The 19,729-nt window shown below is 42.0% G+C and overlaps 1 protein-coding gene across 1 annotated transcript in view; it reads left to right on the plus strand.

Annotated features, from left to right (window-relative positions):
• Positions 1 to 18,136, plus strand: part of crybg1a (crystallin beta-gamma domain containing 1a) — a 45,273-nt gene extending 27,137 nt beyond the window's left edge. The window contains exons 5-23 of the mRNA XM_079369963.1: positions 112 to 4,766; positions 5,693 to 5,731; positions 5,824 to 5,942; positions 6,245 to 6,422; positions 7,828 to 7,967; positions 8,352 to 8,478; positions 8,577 to 8,612; positions 10,843 to 10,988; positions 11,889 to 12,015; positions 12,178 to 12,323; positions 13,146 to 13,272; positions 13,422 to 13,451; positions 13,557 to 13,669; positions 13,929 to 14,061; positions 14,153 to 14,292; positions 15,178 to 15,301; positions 15,517 to 15,675; positions 16,572 to 16,734; positions 17,391 to 18,136. Of these exons, the coding sequence (XP_079226089.1) occupies positions 112 to 4,766; positions 5,693 to 5,731; positions 5,824 to 5,942; positions 6,245 to 6,422; positions 7,828 to 7,967; positions 8,352 to 8,478; positions 8,577 to 8,612; positions 10,843 to 10,988; positions 11,889 to 12,015; positions 12,178 to 12,323; positions 13,146 to 13,272; positions 13,422 to 13,451; positions 13,557 to 13,669; positions 13,929 to 14,061; positions 14,153 to 14,292; positions 15,178 to 15,301; positions 15,517 to 15,675; positions 16,572 to 16,734; positions 17,391 to 17,479 (6,791 nt within the window). The 3' untranslated portion in view covers positions 17,480 to 18,136. The remainder of the gene's footprint in view (positions 1 to 111; positions 4,767 to 5,692; positions 5,732 to 5,823; positions 5,943 to 6,244; positions 6,423 to 7,827; positions 7,968 to 8,351; positions 8,479 to 8,576; positions 8,613 to 10,842; positions 10,989 to 11,888; positions 12,016 to 12,177; positions 12,324 to 13,145; positions 13,273 to 13,421; positions 13,452 to 13,556; positions 13,670 to 13,928; positions 14,062 to 14,152; positions 14,293 to 15,177; positions 15,302 to 15,516; positions 15,676 to 16,571; positions 16,735 to 17,390) is intronic.
• The last annotated feature ends 1,593 nt before the right edge of the window (positions 18,137 to 19,729 follow it).

The following is a 19,729-nucleotide window of genomic DNA, read 5'->3' on the forward strand; positions in this document are numbered from 1 at the left end:
TGACTTTTGGCCCAAACCTAATCATCATCATTTACTGTACAGAGTGGAATAACAAGGAACTGTCTGTTTGGGCTGTATTTGTGTATTAGAATTGTCTGTCTGTTCCAACAGGAAGCATGCTGTCACCAAGACCATCCAAAAACCTCTCCAAACGAAACAACAGCCATGAAGAGAGGCAGTCACCCACACCTCGTGCCTCTCCTACACTACGGGACCCTCCCACATTGCGTGCCTCTCCTACGCTGCGTGCCTCTCCGACTCCCACCAAGCAAGACAAAACTGCCTCATCAAGGCTCCCCAAACAAAACGAGAGCACCAAACCGCCCAAGAGTCCATTCAAGGATTCATCCGACCCCTCGTCATCTGTGAGCAAGCTTCCAACAAGAGGTCAGAGAAGCTCCAACAAAGTCAAATCCACAAAACACTCATCAGCTGACAGTTCTGCGACCACACCCACATCCAAACAGGACTCAGGTCTGAACTCTCACACAGAGACGTCAGAGAGTGTCACAGCCGAGGAAGCAAACGATTCCATTGTGTCTACAGAGGAAGACAAAGACACAAAGAAAGAGTTAGAGGAGGACGTAAGAAGTCCTTCACCTGAAGAGGTTTCTAAAATCCATCCCAAAGATAATAATGATGTAGCTATCACAGCAAGCTCTCAAGCAGAAATAATACCAGGAGACAAGGTATCCCCTGATAGTGAGGCTGTCAAAGGAAGCACAACTACGTCACCTGATTTAAATAATGCAAAGACAGGTAGCCAGAATGGTAATGCACAGGATGCAAACAAACGACAAACAACAGTTGTATCTCAGATTAAAAGCAACAACACAGCAAAGAAACAGGAAACCGATTTTTCAGCTAATACCTGCAGAGAAGAAGTAAAAGAAAAAGACATCACAGAGGCAACCCAGCTGATTAGTAACATAAAACCAGATGCAATCCAGGTGAAAGGACTTGCAGGGCCAAATTCTGCAGAGTTGGCTCCAGACACAATACAAACTGAGGAGGAAGTAACTGATACGTCAGCTGCACCTGTTGTTGATGACAGCATTCAGTGTGACATAATGGCTCAGTCTAAACAGGTGTGTGTTCAGCCTGGTAGCAAAGAAACTAATAAGGCAACGTCTAACAAAAATAAAACCTCAGATAGTCTTCCTTCTAAGTTGGACTCAAAAGACCAAGATGCAGAGCAAAAAGAGCTTCCTTCAACTTCGACCATCGCTGTTTCTGTTGATCCCAATCCGGCGAGTGAAGAGCAGCAAAAGGAGTTACGGATTGAACCCACAGATCTCATTGTTGTCCGTGAAAGATTGCCCACAGAGAGCAAAGAAAATGTCAAAGATGTTAAGGTGGAGGACAAAAATAAAGAGGGTTTTGGCAGGAAACCAGTAGATGCTTTGGACAATAAAACAGAAACCGTGGTTGCTTGTGAATCTCCCAAGAATGTTGAAAATCAGCTGGACAAAGAGCCTCTTTTAGTAGCCGGAATAATTGAAAGAAAGGAAAAGGACTCAAAACCAAATGAAAGACTGAATGTGAATGTGGTAGCAGTGCAAAGCAATGAGTCACAGAACAGTTCCAAAAAGGAGCTGCAGGCCATAACTAGCAAGGATAAAGCAGAGAAAGATAGAACAGAAACAGTGAAACCAACACGTCTGTCATCAGAGGAGAAACCACAGTCAATAGTTACAGATTCCTTGCACGAGAATATGACACAGACAGCACAGGAAGGAAGTGAAAACCAAGACAACAAGGAGAGTTTTGCAGAAACAACGAAGGAATGTGCAATCCTCTTAGAAAAAAATGCAGAAATTGGAAACAAAGAAACAGATCAGCAGATTAAGGCATTAACAGAGAAAAAAGAACCAGAACCCAAAACACTTCAAACTAAAGCTGAGGAGGTTGGAATTAATGAAACAACTCAGGGGGACAAACACACTGACATAACAAAAGAGAGTCAAACTAATGCACTTATAGTTGTGACCCCAAAAGCTGAAATCAACAAAAAGCAGGAAGTATCAAAAGAGGCGTCATTAAAGAGTTTGGAGAACAAGGATTCAGGGTCTAATAGTAAAGTTAGTGTCCAGCAAGACAAGAAATCTGAAGTCGGAAAAGACCAATCTCAGGACATAGAGCCAGGGAAAAACAAACCAGCAAAATCTAGATCCAAAGCTGTCAAGACAGAAAATGCTACGGAGAAGACATTAGAAAGCTTAGTTCCACAAGTGGATACCGCTAAAAAAGTCGAGACAGTAAACAGTGAAACTAAGAGTGCTGAAGGTACCAGAGAAGAAGCCGAAACAAAAGACTCCTCTGTAAAGAGTTTGAGAAAAGAGGCTGCAGCTGCCAATGCTAAGATTGAAGTTAGCAGACCAGATGAGTTCAAAATTAAAGCGGACCAAGTTGAGGACCTTCAAAAACCGTTGGAAGACGTTGCAAAAGAATCTAAAATTCCAAATGCCAACAAAGAAAAGCAAGCTGAGAAAGGAAAGGATCAACACGAGACAAAAGATGGGAAATCTTTACAGACGGACAGAGCTGAAGAACAAAAAGCAATTAGCAATGAAACACAGAATGCTAAAATTACAAGAGAAGAGGCCAAAACAAAGAAACTGAAAAATAAATCTTCAACTTTCAAAGATGAGGAAATTAAAAGTTCAGTGATAAACAAATCTATAAAATCCAAAAGTCCAATTGCTGAACGAAAGCAGAAACTTGCGATGCAAAAAACTCCAGAGAAGACACCAGAAAGTCCAGTTTTACAAAGGCAAAAACAAGTAGAAGAGGCTGAGACACAAAGTTCATCAGTGCAGAGTTTAGTAAGTGAGACACAAGTTACTGTTGATCAAAGTGAAGTTAGCATCCAGCAAGACCAGAAGTCTCTAAATGTTGGAGACCAAGGTAAAGACATAAAGACGAAACCACCAACAGACAGTCAACAAAAGTCAACGAAATGTAAACATCCAAAAGTTAACGAAGAACTGAAATCAGAGACAGAAAAGGCTCGGGAAAGAAAAACTGAAGACCGAGTTTCACAAGTGGATTCAACTGGAGGATCAAAAGCAGTAAGCAATGAAACCCAGACGTCTGAAGGTACCAAAGGAGAGACTCAAACAAAGGATCCAAAACTGGAGGGTTTAGTGAATAAGAAAACAAAATCAAACACCATCAATGAAGTTCACGTTAAGCAAGAGCAGAAAACCACAACTGTGAAAGATAAAGATAAGAAGGAGATTAAAGAAGATGCCAAATCACCTGAGAAATTAAATGCTTTGACAAATGCAACAGCAGCCAACAAGACTGATGAGAAACAGGAACAAAACCTCCTTCAAGAGATTGTTGCAGTTGAACATGAAGTGGATAAACAGGAGGATCAGCAAAAGACTGCATCGAAATTAGATGACAAGCAAACGTCCAAACCCATTTTTGTAGACGATGTATCCAGCAAAAGTTTGGGTGAAGAAAAAGAAGAGCCCACGACAGTTTCAGATGAAGCTCTTAAAACTTCTGATGCGAAGACAAAGGAGAAAGACTCCAAAGACAAACCCAAAACCCAGAGCGGTTTGAAGCAGGAACTTCAGACCAAAGTACCAGAGAAGGCCGTCACCCTCAGTGAACCTCAAAAGCCTGCAAGGTCAAAAGTCAACGGCAATTTGAGTCTTTCTGCTACAGCACAACCATCTATTCCATCTCAAATGAAGAAGGATTCTCCATCAAGCTGGCTAGATGTAGAGCATAATCAAAAACAGAAGAAAATGCAAAGAAGAAAACTTGAAACTTCAGCCAGTGAGGATCGATGTCTTGAACCTGATGAAATCGACGACTTTATCAGGAGCATTAAAGAGGGCAGCATTCCTTTCTCACTACCTCCCAAGAGGCGCATTCGTAGAAAATCCCCGTCTCCTCCTTTCACAATGCCAGCCATCAGAGAGGACAACTTTGAGAAAACATTTGATCCAGAGGAGTTCCAGTTCGGCTTGAGATCATCGATCAAAAGTTTAAGGGACCCTTCTCCAGCTATGAGGATGAAACAGAGAGCAGCCGAAAGGGAAGGACGTACCCTTGAAAAACACAAGGACGATAATGGCATGCCCACGTCCAAAGGAAAGATGGAAGCACTTGATGAAACTGAAGGGAAAGGTGACGTGAAAGAGGACGCAAATGTTGATGGGGAAAAAGATGAGAAACAGAACAATGGAGAAGAGCCTTGGAAGCCGAAGTCACGGCTTGGAAGGATGTCTATCCTCTCCGGCTTACTGAAATCCCCTCGGTCCTCTATGAAGACCAAAGAGGAATCTACATCCGCCTCATACAGCATGCTCTCATCCAGCCAACAGGACTTGCCTGTGCCGGGACAACAGGGAGTCGCTGGTTCACTTCAGCTTGGCGCTGGAGCAGATGAGGGTGTGAAAGATACAGATAAAGGCTCACTTGTGGGTGGGGGTGAAGGTAAAGTCAGTGAGTCAGCACTCAGCCACTCCTCTCCACCTCCTCCTGTGCCCTCATTCGCAGAGATAGAGCTGCCTGATCATTTGCAGAAATATCTCAAGGGAAACACAGGAGACTCAGAGACATCGCAGCAATCTAATGAGACGGAAAGACCTGAACTGAATCCCATGGGGAGCACTGAGATGGACCAGACCTCTACAGCAGGAGTGCCGCCTGTGGATGTGGGCATGAAGGGGCCTGCAAGACTGACTCCACCCAACAACTCCACCCAGAAAACTCCTAGAAATGGACTCTCTACTTCCAAGCCTAAGGTAGCAATTTTTATAGATGAGGAGCTTTTGTGGTTAAATTTGGTCTCAGCTCAGATTTTCACTTTTGAAACAGCTTGGATGAGTTTAGACCTGCTAAGCTTGTACACAAAGCTTTCATCTGCTTTCATGTATTTCCATGGAAGGGCGTCTTATTTTAATATCCAGTTCTTTTATTTTGCAACATAAAGTCATGAATCATTTGCAAGTGAGGACAGGACAGAGATGAATGCCCTCAGTTTGGAATTACGCACAGGTAGTCTTTGCCAAAATCAGCTGAAGCTCAACTCAGTAAGACATTTGCATCAACATGCAAATAGAGTAGAGCTTTGCAAAAAAGTTTGTGTGTAGACGAACACTGGGTGCTGCACAACATGTTCTTATATCTCTTCATTTAGACCCTTTTCATAAACAGTTATTGTGGTTTATCTTCTTACGTTATCCCTGCTTAACACCAAGCAGGGGCAGCATCACTCTGACACAGAAAACAAAGTAAAGTGGGCGAGTTTGTGGTTTTGAAACTGATTGTGACACTGATTTTAAAGGGGGAAATTTAACCCTTTACTGTTATTGGAGTCGCAGTAGTCATGTTTAATAGGACACTGAAAGGCACTCACAAGTCCTTCGTCTAAAAACAGTTTTTTTAGATTATCCTACTATGGAAACCACTTTTATTTTACAGAACTGTCTGCTCACTTGTTGTGCTGCACAAGTGTGTGCAAGCATGCTGCAGAGGGCGTTACAAGTAAACCTGAGTGCTAATCGATGCTATAGAGTGCAAGAAAAAAACAGAAGGGTTGAAATGGTTAGCTAAAAGTTACTGACAAATATTGTTTCTTAGGATGATGCTAGTTGTAGTTGTCTGTAGAAGTGAACTCTCATTGGAACAAAGATTCAAGTTCTTAATCAGATGTTTAATTTACTTTCAGATACCTGCAGTCAGAGGGTTTCACAAAAGGCCTGGAAAGGTAAGATGAAATGTGATTACTTGAGCAGTTCCACTCGTCGTTTGTTTGCTACTTTTTTTATGTATTAAAACGTCTTGTTTTTCCTCTTTCAGATTGTTGTACATGAACTTGATCAGTTTGGAGGGGAGGTGTTTGAGCTCCATGGTGACGTAGAGGACGCCACCACGATGAAGCTGTCCCCGGTGATCTCAGTCAGAGTCATTAGAGGATGGTAAGTGTCTCTGTGCTCGTCTGAAGTCCCTTCAGATTTAAATTCAAGGACATTAAAGGGTTTTGCTGGTACTCATACTACTGTAGCTATATATATAAAAAAGGAATGCCCTTGCCTTTCCTCATCCTAGTGCCACCTCCCATGACCCTCCTTGTTTTCTGTGTTTCTGCTTGTCCTTGTAGGCTTGTATCCAACAGAGGATTCCAAGGGGCTGTCTAATTATCCCCTTGAGCTATCTATTAAATCAAATTGATGTGAAAGGTTTCTAACCCTGATTGTGTTTTTTTTTAATTCTCCCTCAGCTGGCTCCTTTATGAAAAACCTGGTTTCCAGGGTCGTATTATTGCCCTGGAGGAGGGTCCTACAGACCACATAGTGAACATGTGGGCAGAGGAGGGGACTCCAACAACATTGGACCAGATGGGTCAGCCTGTACCAACAGCACCAATGGTCATTGGCTCCATGCGCCTGGCAGTAAGGGTAAGTTATAGAGCCGATGCAACCAATGATTGATTGATTGTTGTCTCTCATACTGTCTCTGTATGTTGAGAGTTATTGTATTTCCACAGCGACAGTGCATGTGATTTATCTGGATTTTAAAAAGGGGTCAGGTATAAACCTAAATACTGCTGTAGTATAAACAAACTGAGGTTACTCTTACACTAGACAATTTCTCTTATAGTCTGACTGATGGTACGCCCTTTCTCACCAAAGATTCTTTTTCCTTGAGACCATTTGTTTTGGTCTCTGCCATGGGAGTATTGCATTGTTACACTATTTTACCAACAGCATCGCTGCAACAAGACACTGAGCTTGGTTACAGAGAGGTGAAATATTTGACCTTGGGTTGTCACTGCCACTTTCTACCCCGACATCCAATCACTGTGGGGGAAAGGCGGGACAAATATCTTAACTGTCATAACCTGCATGTAACAGTGCACTGGATTGAATACTTGTTGGTCTCTGAGTATACAGCATAGACATCTCTTCAAGTCTGCTTCAGCATACGCTTCATCAAGAGCCATGACCAGGGCTTGTTGGCAGCATGTTCTCTTTACATATTGTACTTTGCAGATACCTTAGTAACTAAATTGAGCCATATGCTGAAAATGTCTCAGTTTAATAAGCAATATTCAAAAGGGCTTCAAATCTTTCTCAGCTGAGTGTTACTGTATAAGATGCAAAATGTAAACATTTTTTTAGATGTATTTGGGGGTTTTGCAAGCCTTTGTTGTAGAGACAGGGTAGTGCATAAAATAGATATTAGGAAGAGAGAAAGGGGAGACCAGTACTTGATTATATATCTACAAAGAAATCCATCACTAAGAGCTGGCTTCTTTCTGACCTAACATACAGGATGGAAATGAAGGAAGGAAGAAGATTTAGTACAAGGCAGGGGGGATAGCAAACATTTCAGACAAAACAGGAAATGAGGAGTGGGAAACGCTGCTGGGGAAATGTTTAGTCCTCATCCACCTCACACTCTTAGTGAATCTGTGAACTGTAAGACTCCCCCCTTCTTATATCCTGTCTCTTATTTCCTCCTCTCTGTTTTCTTATATTGTGTTACACTTTTTAAACTTTTGGCCTAACCACATCTTTTCCATATCCTTGTTCAGCGTTCAAACCAGGTACAAATATAAATTAAAAGAGAAAAAATAAATAATCTCCAAATAAAGAGCAATAATGTGAAAGCTCAAACATAAATATCTAATTCTGAAAACCTGAGTAGAATGTGTTTCTTTTAGAAAATGGAGAAGAGTGCCTTGTTTTTACTCTTTTTTTAATTCTTGTGTTCCCCTTCCAAAGAGCACCTTTAAAACGCTCAAACCTCCGAGCACTCCAGGCTCCCGTTGTCTTACTGACTGTAATCTGTGTTTCACAGGACTACAGCATACCACGTATTGATCTGTTCACTGAGGTCAATGGTTTGGGCAGGATGTCGTCTTACTGTGATGACACCGTGGAGATCGGCTCTTACGCAATGCCTCAGACCACCGGCTCCATCAAGGTTCACTCTGGAGTGTAAGTCCACACGGGTATTTGGGCCTAGATTTAAAGCATCATGAATGTATTAAAACATGTTCAGATATTTCGGTTTCCTTGTTGGTGGCAGACTCATACTATACAGTATCTTCAGAGCATACACAGTTAGTCCGTGTGCAGCATCTGTTCTCGGTCTAAGAAGGAATGCACGCTGCAAGCCACAGCTGGTGCTTGTCAGTTTTAACTGCTGCTAGTTATTGATGGTTAGCACAAACATTTTTTAGAACTACACTTCATTATGCAAGAAGAAAAGACAGCTTTCACTCTTCAGATTACAGTGAGGAAGCAACTCTTTAGTGCCACACTCAGCCTCTCTCATGCTCACCCCCCCCCCCCCCTCTCTCTCTCTCTCTCTCTCTTCAGCTGGCTGGTGTACACTGATCCTGGCTTCGGAGGATTCGTAGGTGTGCTGGAGGCAGGAGAGTTTCCCTGCCCAGAGTCCTGGGGTTTCCCTCAGCCTTTCATCGGGTCCCTCAGACCCCTCAGAATGGTACACTACAAGAAAGACAGATACATGTCTGGACTACATTCATCCATTCTGTCCATCCATGTCTCTATATCTGAAAATCGTGTTTCTCGTCATTACAGGGAACAATAAAGGTGGAGCATCCCACTGAAGTCAAGGTGTGTAAAGCACTTCATCACGTGTTTCCTCTATCAATGTCAGACGTTTACGGAAGGAGTCACAGAGAGCAAGTTAACAACACAAAGTCCTGAGTATTAGTTACACGTGTTAACTCACCCTTAGAGAGGCTTACAAAACAAAGGTCGAGAGAGGAAAGTTAATCCCATAAATTGAGCTGATTCATGATGTAAACCGTTTGGTTGGAATTGTTGGAACATGATGTTTCATTCACAGCACACACTCATATTTTGAGCACTTCTTTAATCCATTTTAGATTTAGAAACAAATGTAAATATATCTAAATAAAGTAATCCTATAATGGTGATAATCATTGGGAATTTTACTTGATATTTAAACCTTAGCTATACTCAGATTTCTGCCAGGCAGGAATTTGTGCTGCTAAAGCTCGATGATTCTTTGATTAGCTCATCAGCAGAAGACTGTTAACTACCTTTATTGATGTGTAATTAGTTATGTCAGTTATTTTTCATTATAGATTTTCATTATATATTCAGTCCCTTACATGTGAGGACCGGCTCCTGCTCTTGGTCATTTCACTGTAAACTGGTTGTTCTAAGGCTTTGGATTTAAGGCGGGTGAGGCAAAAAAAGAAAGAATCAGAAGGCATTTTTGAGGGCTTGAAATGAAATGTTAATGGTGTTGTTTGTTTCACAAAACTATTTTGACACTCATCCCAACAGCTATCAGAAATAATTTACACTAAGAAAGGAACAAATCCTGTGTCTTCAGATTTTGAAAAACCATGCAGAATATCACATGGCCCTTCTTCTTCTAAGCTGTCTGCCTGCATGTGTGCAGATTTTATCAGAGAAGAGCACACCACGAGCTAACACTGTGCTTACCACAAGCTCATGCTGTGATCCCGTCATACCGGAGTGACAGAGAAAAACAGTTTGTTGTGGTGATTGGAGACAACGATGTGCTGCGCTCTCATAGATTAATTACATACCATACCTGGCCGAGCCGGTCTTCCACTCAGACTTCAGATGATATAGATAATTAAAACAATAATTGAGGTCGTAGGCAGTGTCTGGTTTATTGTGTTATGAAAACATTTTTCCTGTAACTCTTCCACTACAGGAACTAAACGAGGAACTAAGTCAGTCTAAAATATTCCCCCTGTATGCACAACATCCAAAGAACTTCACCTATTAAGTATATATATATATTATATTGACTTTATATACTACTGTGTGGCTTGGATTTAATGTCATGAATGAATAAAAAAATAGACAAAGGCAGGAAAGCTGCAGAGAACCTAACTAGATGTTGATGTTAATAAATAACATAAGAGCCATATTCTTACAATTGGCACCCATTCATTTAGCGTAGCATTAGTTCTGGCAGGCCACGGAGTCACACTCTGCTATCATGAAAGACTTTTGGTAACAGCTGATCTCAAGCGAGCCTCATCAGCTGACGGTTTCCAAGCATCCTATTGGCCAAATAGTTCCTATACCCCCTTTCTACTGCTCTAGCTGGCTGCCTTCTGTTTGCTGCTCCCTCTTTATCAATGTTCTGCTGTTGTCATTGATGCCTGCTTTGTTTGGGTTTGCTGCTCCTCTCCCTGTCTCTTAAGCTTTCCTTGTATGCACAGGCGGGACAGGATTGTGGGCTGTTCCTGCCTAATGCTTTCTACGTAAGCACGAGGAAGTGCAGAGAGATCCCAGACCAGACACAAGAGAGTTGTACCGCCAACTATAAATAATTGCAAAAAAGTATTTTTCTTGACAAAGTGGTCCGTCAGTGTTTGTTAATGAAGCTTTACACAAACTGAAATGCTGTAGTCTCTGTGACTGACTGATCCATGTAGACCAGTCCTGAAAACTGTCCAAGCGCATCCCTCATAAAGTACCAACCGGCATACATCATACACCCGGAAGAAAACTATAGGCTTTAAAGCTCACCCCTTCGACCTCCTTTAGACACAGGGCTAAAGTTTATCACAAGGTTGTTTTGTCCAAATGGAAAGTGTGTGCAATGAAAAGGAGCAGTTCACACTTGTATTGCTTGCCTCCAGTATTCTGACGTCTCTTAGCCTGCAGCGTGTACCTGCAACCTTTGCTCCTTTTTTGACAGACACATGTATAGATATATTATCTCTGTAGTTTGTGGAATGAGTGGTATTCTTCTTAAGGACAGAAAATGATTTAACACATATAGCTAACTACTGTAGATAACTTGTTTTTAACTCCTTCCTCTTTTCAGGCTTTAGTGTTTGAGAAGCCAAACTTTGAAGGGCAGTGCTTAGAGGTGGACTGTGATGTGTACAAACTTCAAGACGAACCGGAGGAGGAAAGCGAGAACAAGGAGACGCTGTCTGCAGTGGGGTCCATGAAAGTGCTCGGTGGTCTGTAAGTACATTTAGGTAGAAAAATGAGCCAACCTGTTTTTGTTTTTTTTTGTTTGTTTCACAGACAGCGAATCATGTGCTAATAATGAAAGACAACACAAGAGCTGAACGAGAGACTTAGGTTGTAATCATTCATGATTTATACTTTAGTTTATTCTCTGGACTGCATTTCAAACATTTTAAAATTGTAATTCTTCTTCTTACTGAGTCTGTAATCACATAACATCTAAAGAGGACTGTTTGGAACAGTTACTTCTTCAAAAACACTAAAACATAATTTATGCAAAAGAAATTGAAATGTTGTTAGTGTCAGTGTTACACTGAGCAACATGCTTGTCACACACATGAACAAACAGGACCTGTATGTGTGCATTAACTGCTACACACAGCACGCCACAGCTGTTGGGGGTTTCTGTGCCTTGCTTAAGGGCACCTTTGCAGTAGTCATGAAGTGACCCAGCACCTCCTCAGCTACCCGACCAACTTCCAGATTTTGGTCTACAGCCGGACTTGGACCTAAGTCGCTACAGATCGAGCAACTAATCTGTGGGATCAATTTTGTCACCCCTCAAAGCCGTTTTAATAAAGGCCTGAATGATGTTAAAGATATTCACATTTTATAGACAGGGGAAGTTACAACAACAAAAGTGAAAAGAATTACTTGAGGGAAAAATTTGCTTCATTTTTAACAGTGGACTCTTTATTTTCCCTGATTTTCTCAACCACTGCTGCAGTTAAGTTAAGAAGATTAAAGGGTTGGATTTAGATCAAAGGTTAAATCTACCAAGAGGTGTGTTGAACAAATGAGTGTTGTCAGATTTTAGGACAAGGATTTCCTTCCTGGTGCTTATTGCTGAATAAGACTGAATTTGTAGCTAATACCTTTTGTTGGTCCTCATAGCTGGGTTGGCTATCAGGAGTGGGACTTTGAAGGCCAGCAGTACATCCTGGAGGAGGGGGAGTATCCTCACTGCAGTGACTGGGGAGGAACTGAGGACGGGCTGCTGTCTCTGCGGCCTGTATGCACAGTGAGTATGACCTGCAACGACACATCGACATGATGATATTAAAGCATTCTTGTTTGATCTTGCCTCAGCCTTCTGGCATTAAATGCTGATTGCTGTGGTGTTGAAAGCAGAGAACTGGCTCTTAACAGTCGAATCATTTTTCTGTGCCATTATCTCCACAAGGACTTCCTGTCTCCTCATGCTAAACTGTGCAGTGAGCAACACTTCAACCAGCTCGGGCTCAGCGTGGACCTGCTGGGTCCCATCATCAACATGGAGGACGTCGGCTACGGAGTCAAAACTCAGTCTGTCGACGTCATGGGTGGAGTGTAAGTGGAGAAAACAACAACAACAGACTAATGATTTTGTCTCTCTGTTGTTCACACCCTTAGAGTATTAGGGTGTGTCTGTGTTTGTCAACGAGACACGACAGATCCTCCTGTTACTGCACACACACACACACACACACACACACAGACACACACACACACAGGCACACACACACACACACACACACACACACACACACACACACACACACACACACACACACACAGGCACTCGTACAGCCTTAGAGGAAACAACACAATAGATGTTTTCCATAATTGAATGTTAATGTGAAACTTATACATTACAAGCTTATTTTAGAAGACTCTTTAAGGACAGTTCACACAATAAAGTTATTTTTATTCTTGTACAGAAGCTTATTTTACCTACATAACTTTCACAAGGGTTCATTTGAACTCTTGGGATTTATCATTGTTTACTTTAAAATATGACCAATTTACAAGTTTATTGATATTTGTCAACAAACAGCCTGAACGTTTGAGCTGATTGAACTTGTCTAATGTTCATGCTTATCATTAGACCGCTCACTGTTCAGCTCCCAATGAGCTGTCTGTCATTGGGAGCTGAACAGCGTGCTTCTCTTTTTTACACAGTTAGTAAATGTTTTGTCTTGCACTCATCTCACAACCTTGAAGCCATGTCTTCCTTTTTTTCTGACGAGAGCACAAACCCTTAATTGGCATTTTCTTCTTGTTTTTCAGGGTTTAAATGACTGATAGGTAGAAAAAAGTTAAAGGGGAAATGTAACCTCTGAGTAACTCTGTCATTGTTGCTTTATATCTTTGTTTTTGTGTCCTTGACAGGTGGGTGGGCTTTGAGAAACCTGGATTCAACGGGGAACTCTACATCCTGGAGAAAGGACTGTATACGAGCCCAGAGGACTGGGGAGCCAGGAACCCCAAGATCTCATCCATACAACCTGTCTTCCATGTCAGTAAAACACGTGTCGGATCAGTTCAAAGCAGACTCTGTCCTTTGTGATAAGCAATGATGAAGAATGTAAAAACAGCCAGCCGTGTTTTTTGTGAGGAACTTCTTTTTAAAGCTGATTTTTAACCTTCTTCCTGTCTGCTCCACAGGACTCTCTGATGGGAACACCCAAGTTCAAGGTATCCGTTCATCCATTTAAGTCTTGATATAAAACATATTGACATCACTATACAGAGTCTCTAGTCCGGCTGGCTCACTTAGTTCTGTTGGTGCATGTGTTAAAGGTGAAACTGTATTCTGAGCCGGACTTCCAGGGGAGGCTGGTGGCTCTGGAGGAGAGCACAGCAGCTCTGGATGAGGACTTCATACCCAGGTCCTGTAAGGTGCTGGCTGGCAGGTAGGCACCAAATAATCCTGTGCTGCCTTGTGCAGGTGTGAAAAGTCTTATACATTGATCAGGGGCACTTCCCCCAAAGACTACATGTAACAAATCTCACAGTGTCACATGCATCCTGAAGTTGGAGAAAGTTTTTTTTTTTTCCTGGCACAAAGAAGTCCTCTTAGAAACTCGTAGTGGGGTGAAGTTGTTGCTAACGTGAAGAACAGCTTGACAGTGATGTCACGAGTGTAATGGCGTGCGTCTCTGTCTGTGACAGCTGGGTGGCTTATGGAGGAGCGCAGTTCACAGAGGACATGTACGTGTTGGAGGAGGGAGAATACCCCAACACAGAGGCCATGGGCATCACGTCCTCACACTCCACTATCTGCTCCTTAAAGACCACCGGACCTGTGAGTACTGTCTATGTGTGTCTAACTGATAATACAGCATAATCAATAGATGGGACACGTGGTGAACTCTCTGTTTGTGTCTGTTTGTCAGGAGCTTTCTCTGGCCTCCATCACGTTGTTCAGTAAGGAGGGCTGCAGAGGTCGCAGGATGGTGTTCAGCAGAGGAGTTGTGAACCTGCTGCAGGAGGGCCTGGATGCTCGCATACGCTCCCTGGTGGTGGAGGGAGGAATGTACGACGTGTTTTTTTTTTAAATTTCTACTACCATCTTTGTAGAATCCTTGTAGGCACATATAGGAACTGTCCTGAAACAAAAGAAAACTCTACTTCACCGGCCAATAAGATGACCCGAGCAACATGCTCACATAAAGCTGTTGAGTGTTCATACAATGACTTGCTCTTCATTGCACACTCTGTAGCGTGGAGAATAGAAGGTGGCCGGATGTAACCTCAGAGTTCACTTATTTTGCACGGTGAAGGTGAACACTTTAAAAAGCATCACATTTCTGCATCTGCTTGTGGACAATTGTAAGAATATATGAACATGAATTTCCCTACAGGAGAGACCTACAGTATCTGCAATGGTCAAGAATGAGTCCGAAATTATGATCCTATCAGATATGAGTAAAAATCCCTTTGAGGAGTTGGTTATGTCTTAACAAAAGAAAAGCTGCGCCCTGAGCATTCAAATCACAACCACTCAACGGAGAAAAACAGATTGTTGGATTTTAGTTCAGTTGTGAAATAGAACTACCGTCAATACCTTTTTAAACACATATGGAAAATTAAATAAAGTAGTAATACAAAATAAAAACAATAACACATGGAGCTGAGCTTGAGTTGTTTGACTCAGGTCGATGTTTGGGCAGTCAGTTCTCCACACATCAGCAGGCTCCGCCCCCTTGCCTCGAGTCTTTGATGCACGTCGACCCCGCCCTCTCCTCCAAACTTTTTTAAAACAATTTTTAAAATCACGTTTTTCTACTTTCTACGAAAGCAAACGTTAAATGTATTAGTAGAAAGAAGAGCTGTGCTTATTTTTGTGTACATGATATAGCACATATTAGAAGCTACTTAGTTGAAGCTGAGCTAACACGTCTGACTGTCCTCTCCTCAGGTGGGTGTTGTATGAAGGCAGTAACTACAGCGGTCGACAGCTTCTTCTGCATCCAGGTGAAGTGATTGATTTGTACAAGATGAGCGGCTGGCAGCGAATAGGATCCCTGCGTCCACTACTCCAGGTACCAGACTTACCTGTGGTTCAGGTCTCAATAAACTCACAGTCTCATACACTAAGTTTAAAACCCTGATCCATCTATTGTGTTTCTCCCATGGACAAATATGAGGAAGATGTGAAAGATAAAACACAAAGTAACACAGAGCCTATTATAACACTCCCTCTCATGAATTGTTGAATCATCTCTCACCATGTGGTATTGAATGTTTCCCCCCACAGAAGCAGATGTTCTTCCGTCTGCAGAACAGGGAAACAGGATGTGTGATGTCACTGACAGGAACTCTGGACGACATCAAGCTGATGAGGGTTCAGGCTGTGGAGGAGACTGGAGGGCTGGAGCAGGTCTGGCTCTATCAGGACGGCCAGCTTACCTGCAAGGTACATGTGCAACACAGAAAACTGCTAATTCACTCAGCCACATGAGAGGAACGTTTACCAAAGCACACAGGGACGACAAACAGAGCCGCATGCACTTCAAAGGATCGTTTGAGTCATTCAGCTCTAAAGATGCAACGCTTGAACGTCATGAAGTTCTTCAAACAGATGCCACTGTGTCATTAACAGGGACACGTAGGTTTGTCGTCAAATCTAAACTTCAGCTTTTCATCTTCAGTATTTGGCTTTCTTTTGTTTGCACAGCTGACAGGAACAGCGTCTGTGCTACACACAAGCCCTAAATCTTACACACTTTGCATACAACGTTCATTCGTTTCGAAACAGCCGCCCCCTTTCTGTCGGAACTGCTGCACCACTTTAACATATGACATACTTATTGTGTTTGGTGTTGTTATTGTAAGTGGCTGTGTACATGAAAACAAGGGTGTGACCAGGACAGTATGAAAGGCAGGAAGATAACCTGATTTCCCAACAGACTTGTATTTATTATAAAGGTGACCTCCATCAAAGAGCGGTTTGTTTGTGTTCCTGTCTGTTGTCTTTCAGTCAGCTGCAGATCCAAAGACAGTTTGGTGGGAAATGAAGCAACAAGATGAGGATCTAGAGCTTAGCTAGATATCTAACCTGAACCCTTTCTTTTTAAAGCATCTTAAAAGGGGTTTATACAGACTCTGTTAAATATGGTAAGAAGACATCTTGGTAGGAAAATTGGAGGCATCAGCCCACACACCCTTTAAAGTAGGAACCATCTTTCATCTTGCAGCAGAAAGCTAAGGATCTGTGTTCTTCTTTAGGATTGTTTTGGGGGGGGGGATCATGTTTATCTTACCTGACATAATAAACATTTCCTTTGACTCCTTTGTCTTCTCTGTCTCCAGCTGGTGGAGGACTGCTGTCTGGAGACTTCAGGCAGTGTGGTGATGGAGGGCTGCCGGCTCTGTGTTTCCCCCGAGAGAGGAAAAGTGAACCAGCTGTGGAACATCACCGCAGACGGCCTGGTGCGCTGCCACCTTAAACCAGACCTGGTCCTGGAAGTCAAAGGTCAGAGATCAGACAAGTATTAGTCAAGTTACAGTGCATAGAGTTGTAGAATATAGAACATTTAAAGAAAGGTTAAACTTCCCTGTTCAGTATGCCACTAGTAGTGCTTGAGAACAAAGCCTGAGCCAACAGCTCCATCTGCTGGTGTATCGGGGAGGTGCAATGACAGGATATATCACAAAGTCCAATTTTATCTCCTGGTGTCAACAATTTAATTTGTTTATTTTGTGATAAACTATATTCAGAGAAAGATTGTACAGCTCTCAATACAATGAAGCATCTCCGTGTTTCAGTGCTGCAGCCTTTAAATTGCCATTGTGCTCTCCTTTAAGGCAAAATCTGTGCCAAAGAGCCTCATCCAGAATCATGTATGCAGCTGCATGCAGTTAGAGTGAAAATGTTACCGTCTGATTAGAGTTGCAGTTACTGTAGGCTATATTACCCACAAGCGATGTCACATCTTAGGAGTTTTGTCATGTGATTAAAACAACAATTTACCATCTAAAAATATTGAAAATACATGATCTGTAAATCAGTGTGAACAATACTATGATGGGTGTAATCAGGGGGCTTTTAGACAGAGCAGACAGTGGTGGTAAATGCTGTGAAACTGATGTTCATGTAGACAACTAACTGACCTTGTTTTTTCACTCTAGGTGGTCAGCAGTACGACAGAAACCAGGTGATCCTTAACAAGTTCAATGAGAGTAAGTTAAACCAAAGGTGGACTTTGGAGGTCCTGTGATCTGATTGGAGACATGCTGCCATGGCCCCCCTGCCGCAGCTCTGCCAGAGGCACTGAGCCCTGTGATGCAGCTCCACCGTAGCACCCACACCAGTGAGATGAACCCAGCACGAGTTATTTGCAAACATTGCACTCTTTCGTAGTATTTTGACTCTTGTTTACTCTTGATGGATCAACATCACATCCAGTCGAAACTTTAACACATCACACCAAAGATGTCCATTCCTCACTCTCTGTTTTCACTTAGTGAGAACTCTGCCCTGTCTTAATGCTGCTTGTTAATTCGTGGTACTTTTTTCTGCAGAGGACTCTTGAGAAACGTTTGGAAATATGAATGTATACGTTATATCAGCTGCAATCTAAAGTCTGCTGTGCCTTCTCTCCAAAGATCTCTGTCGAGTTTTGTTCCTGTAAATTGTTAGATATCTTTTTACCTTTTTCTACACACCGTTCTTTTCTGCTTTAGTTTGTACAGAATCATGAAGTGTATAGTTTTACCTTCGAAGCAGAACTATAATAAAAAGAAAAATCTGCTCCCTGCTGATTGTAAATATGTGAATGTGAAAGAAAGAACTGTTACACATGACGATAAGGATCTGATTTGACTTCCTGTGTCTTTTTTAAATAAATGTTGTCTTTCTCAGGACATTAAACACGTCCTGTTGTGACTGTCATTTCTTTTATTAGGTTTTCTTTTATTACGCTGAAGGTCAGGTGACTTTTTTCACATTTCGTAGATTAAGAGAGGAATTGAAAGAGGGCACTGCTTTTAAAACAAACAGCACTAGCGAAGCAATGCATTGAAAAGCTGATGTTACAAATTAGGCTTGAAATAAAAAAAGTAAAAAAAGAACTGACATAGACTTTTTTTTCTGGGCTCATAAATGGAAATGTGAGACTGCTGCGTTCACTAGCATGCGTTGCCTAATTTAGAAAATATTAGAGGTATTTCAGATTTTCATAACAGAATGGAAATGGCTTAGATCACTTGCAATCTAATGAGGATCGAAATGACGATCACTATTTCGGGGGGCTGCTCAGTCTGTAAGATTAGAAACCAGGGAGTCATGTTCAAGTCCTGGTGCGGACCAAAGTATGGAAGTTGGATGGAGAGGTGCCAGGCCACTTTCACATTACTGCCGAGGTGCCATTGAGCAGGGCATTGCACCCCCAACAGCTCTGAAGCGCTTCCTGTGTAGCAGCCCCGCTCTCACTAATGCGTCCACAGGTCCTGTTTGTGTGCGAGTCAGGCCTTTCCGTGTGTGAGATGCATGTTAGTAAGGGTATTTTATCAGATACATGGGCAATCTGGGAATAAATTCCTTACCAACCAATTTCTACACCAATGTGTTCCTAAAGGTGTGTAGTTACACATAAAAAAACATTTAATTTCAACTCCCCTAGGAAAATCCGTGAGAGCTGCTGAAACTTTGGACACTTGGAACCATTTTTTTGAAAATTTGACTTTTTTTACATATACCTTAAATAGCATGTGAGGGGTCAAATTAGGGGTTTTTTAGGATGCTGAATCCATTGCAAGCATTTATTTTGCACTAAGACCACTCCTTGGAAGAGAAAAGGCCATGCACTCTTTTACATGTGAATGATTTTTTTTATTTCAGTATCTTGAATATTAGTTTGAGAGCAACACTGCTGCACGATGTCAAATTTCTCAGAAGTCTAGGTCAGAGTCATCTCCAGACTCTTCATCAGCATGGATACAGTTCTTGCATGTAATGCCTTTACAATTTCCGCAAGCCGAGACACTTAAAAACTTGGTACAGAAACAGCCATGTCTGCTTTTCCTGTGCTTTTGAAAACCCTCTGTTTAAGAGAAAATAAATGTTGCTTGTTGCATGTAAATCCCAGGGTAGGGGAAAGTGGGGTAAATTGAGCCAGTTTTTATAGATGTGTTTCTCCATGCAAAGACAATTGAGACAGAAGTTCTATAAAAACATGTAATTTAATTTGGGATGTTGTTTATCAATAGAAAATATGAGAATGCATCTATGACAAAGAGCCATGAAAATATGAAGTCAGAAAAACAGCTGATATGTCAGGCTGATATACAGCTTTAACATAAGAGCCATTATAACTTAAATGCAGAAATGTTACTGTATCAAAAGAAGTTTCAGAATGTAAGGTGCATAGTTGCCTAGCAACAGGGGGTCGATCAACTTACCCCACTCTCCCTATCGTCATAGGTTTATTTAAATATGCTCATGGGCAGACATAAATTCGACACATAGG

Source organism: Symphodus melops, assembly GCF_947650265.1.
Source record: "Symphodus melops genome assembly, chromosome: 19".
NCBI classification, from domain to species: Eukaryota; Metazoa; Chordata; class Actinopteri; order Labriformes; family Labridae; genus Symphodus; species Symphodus melops.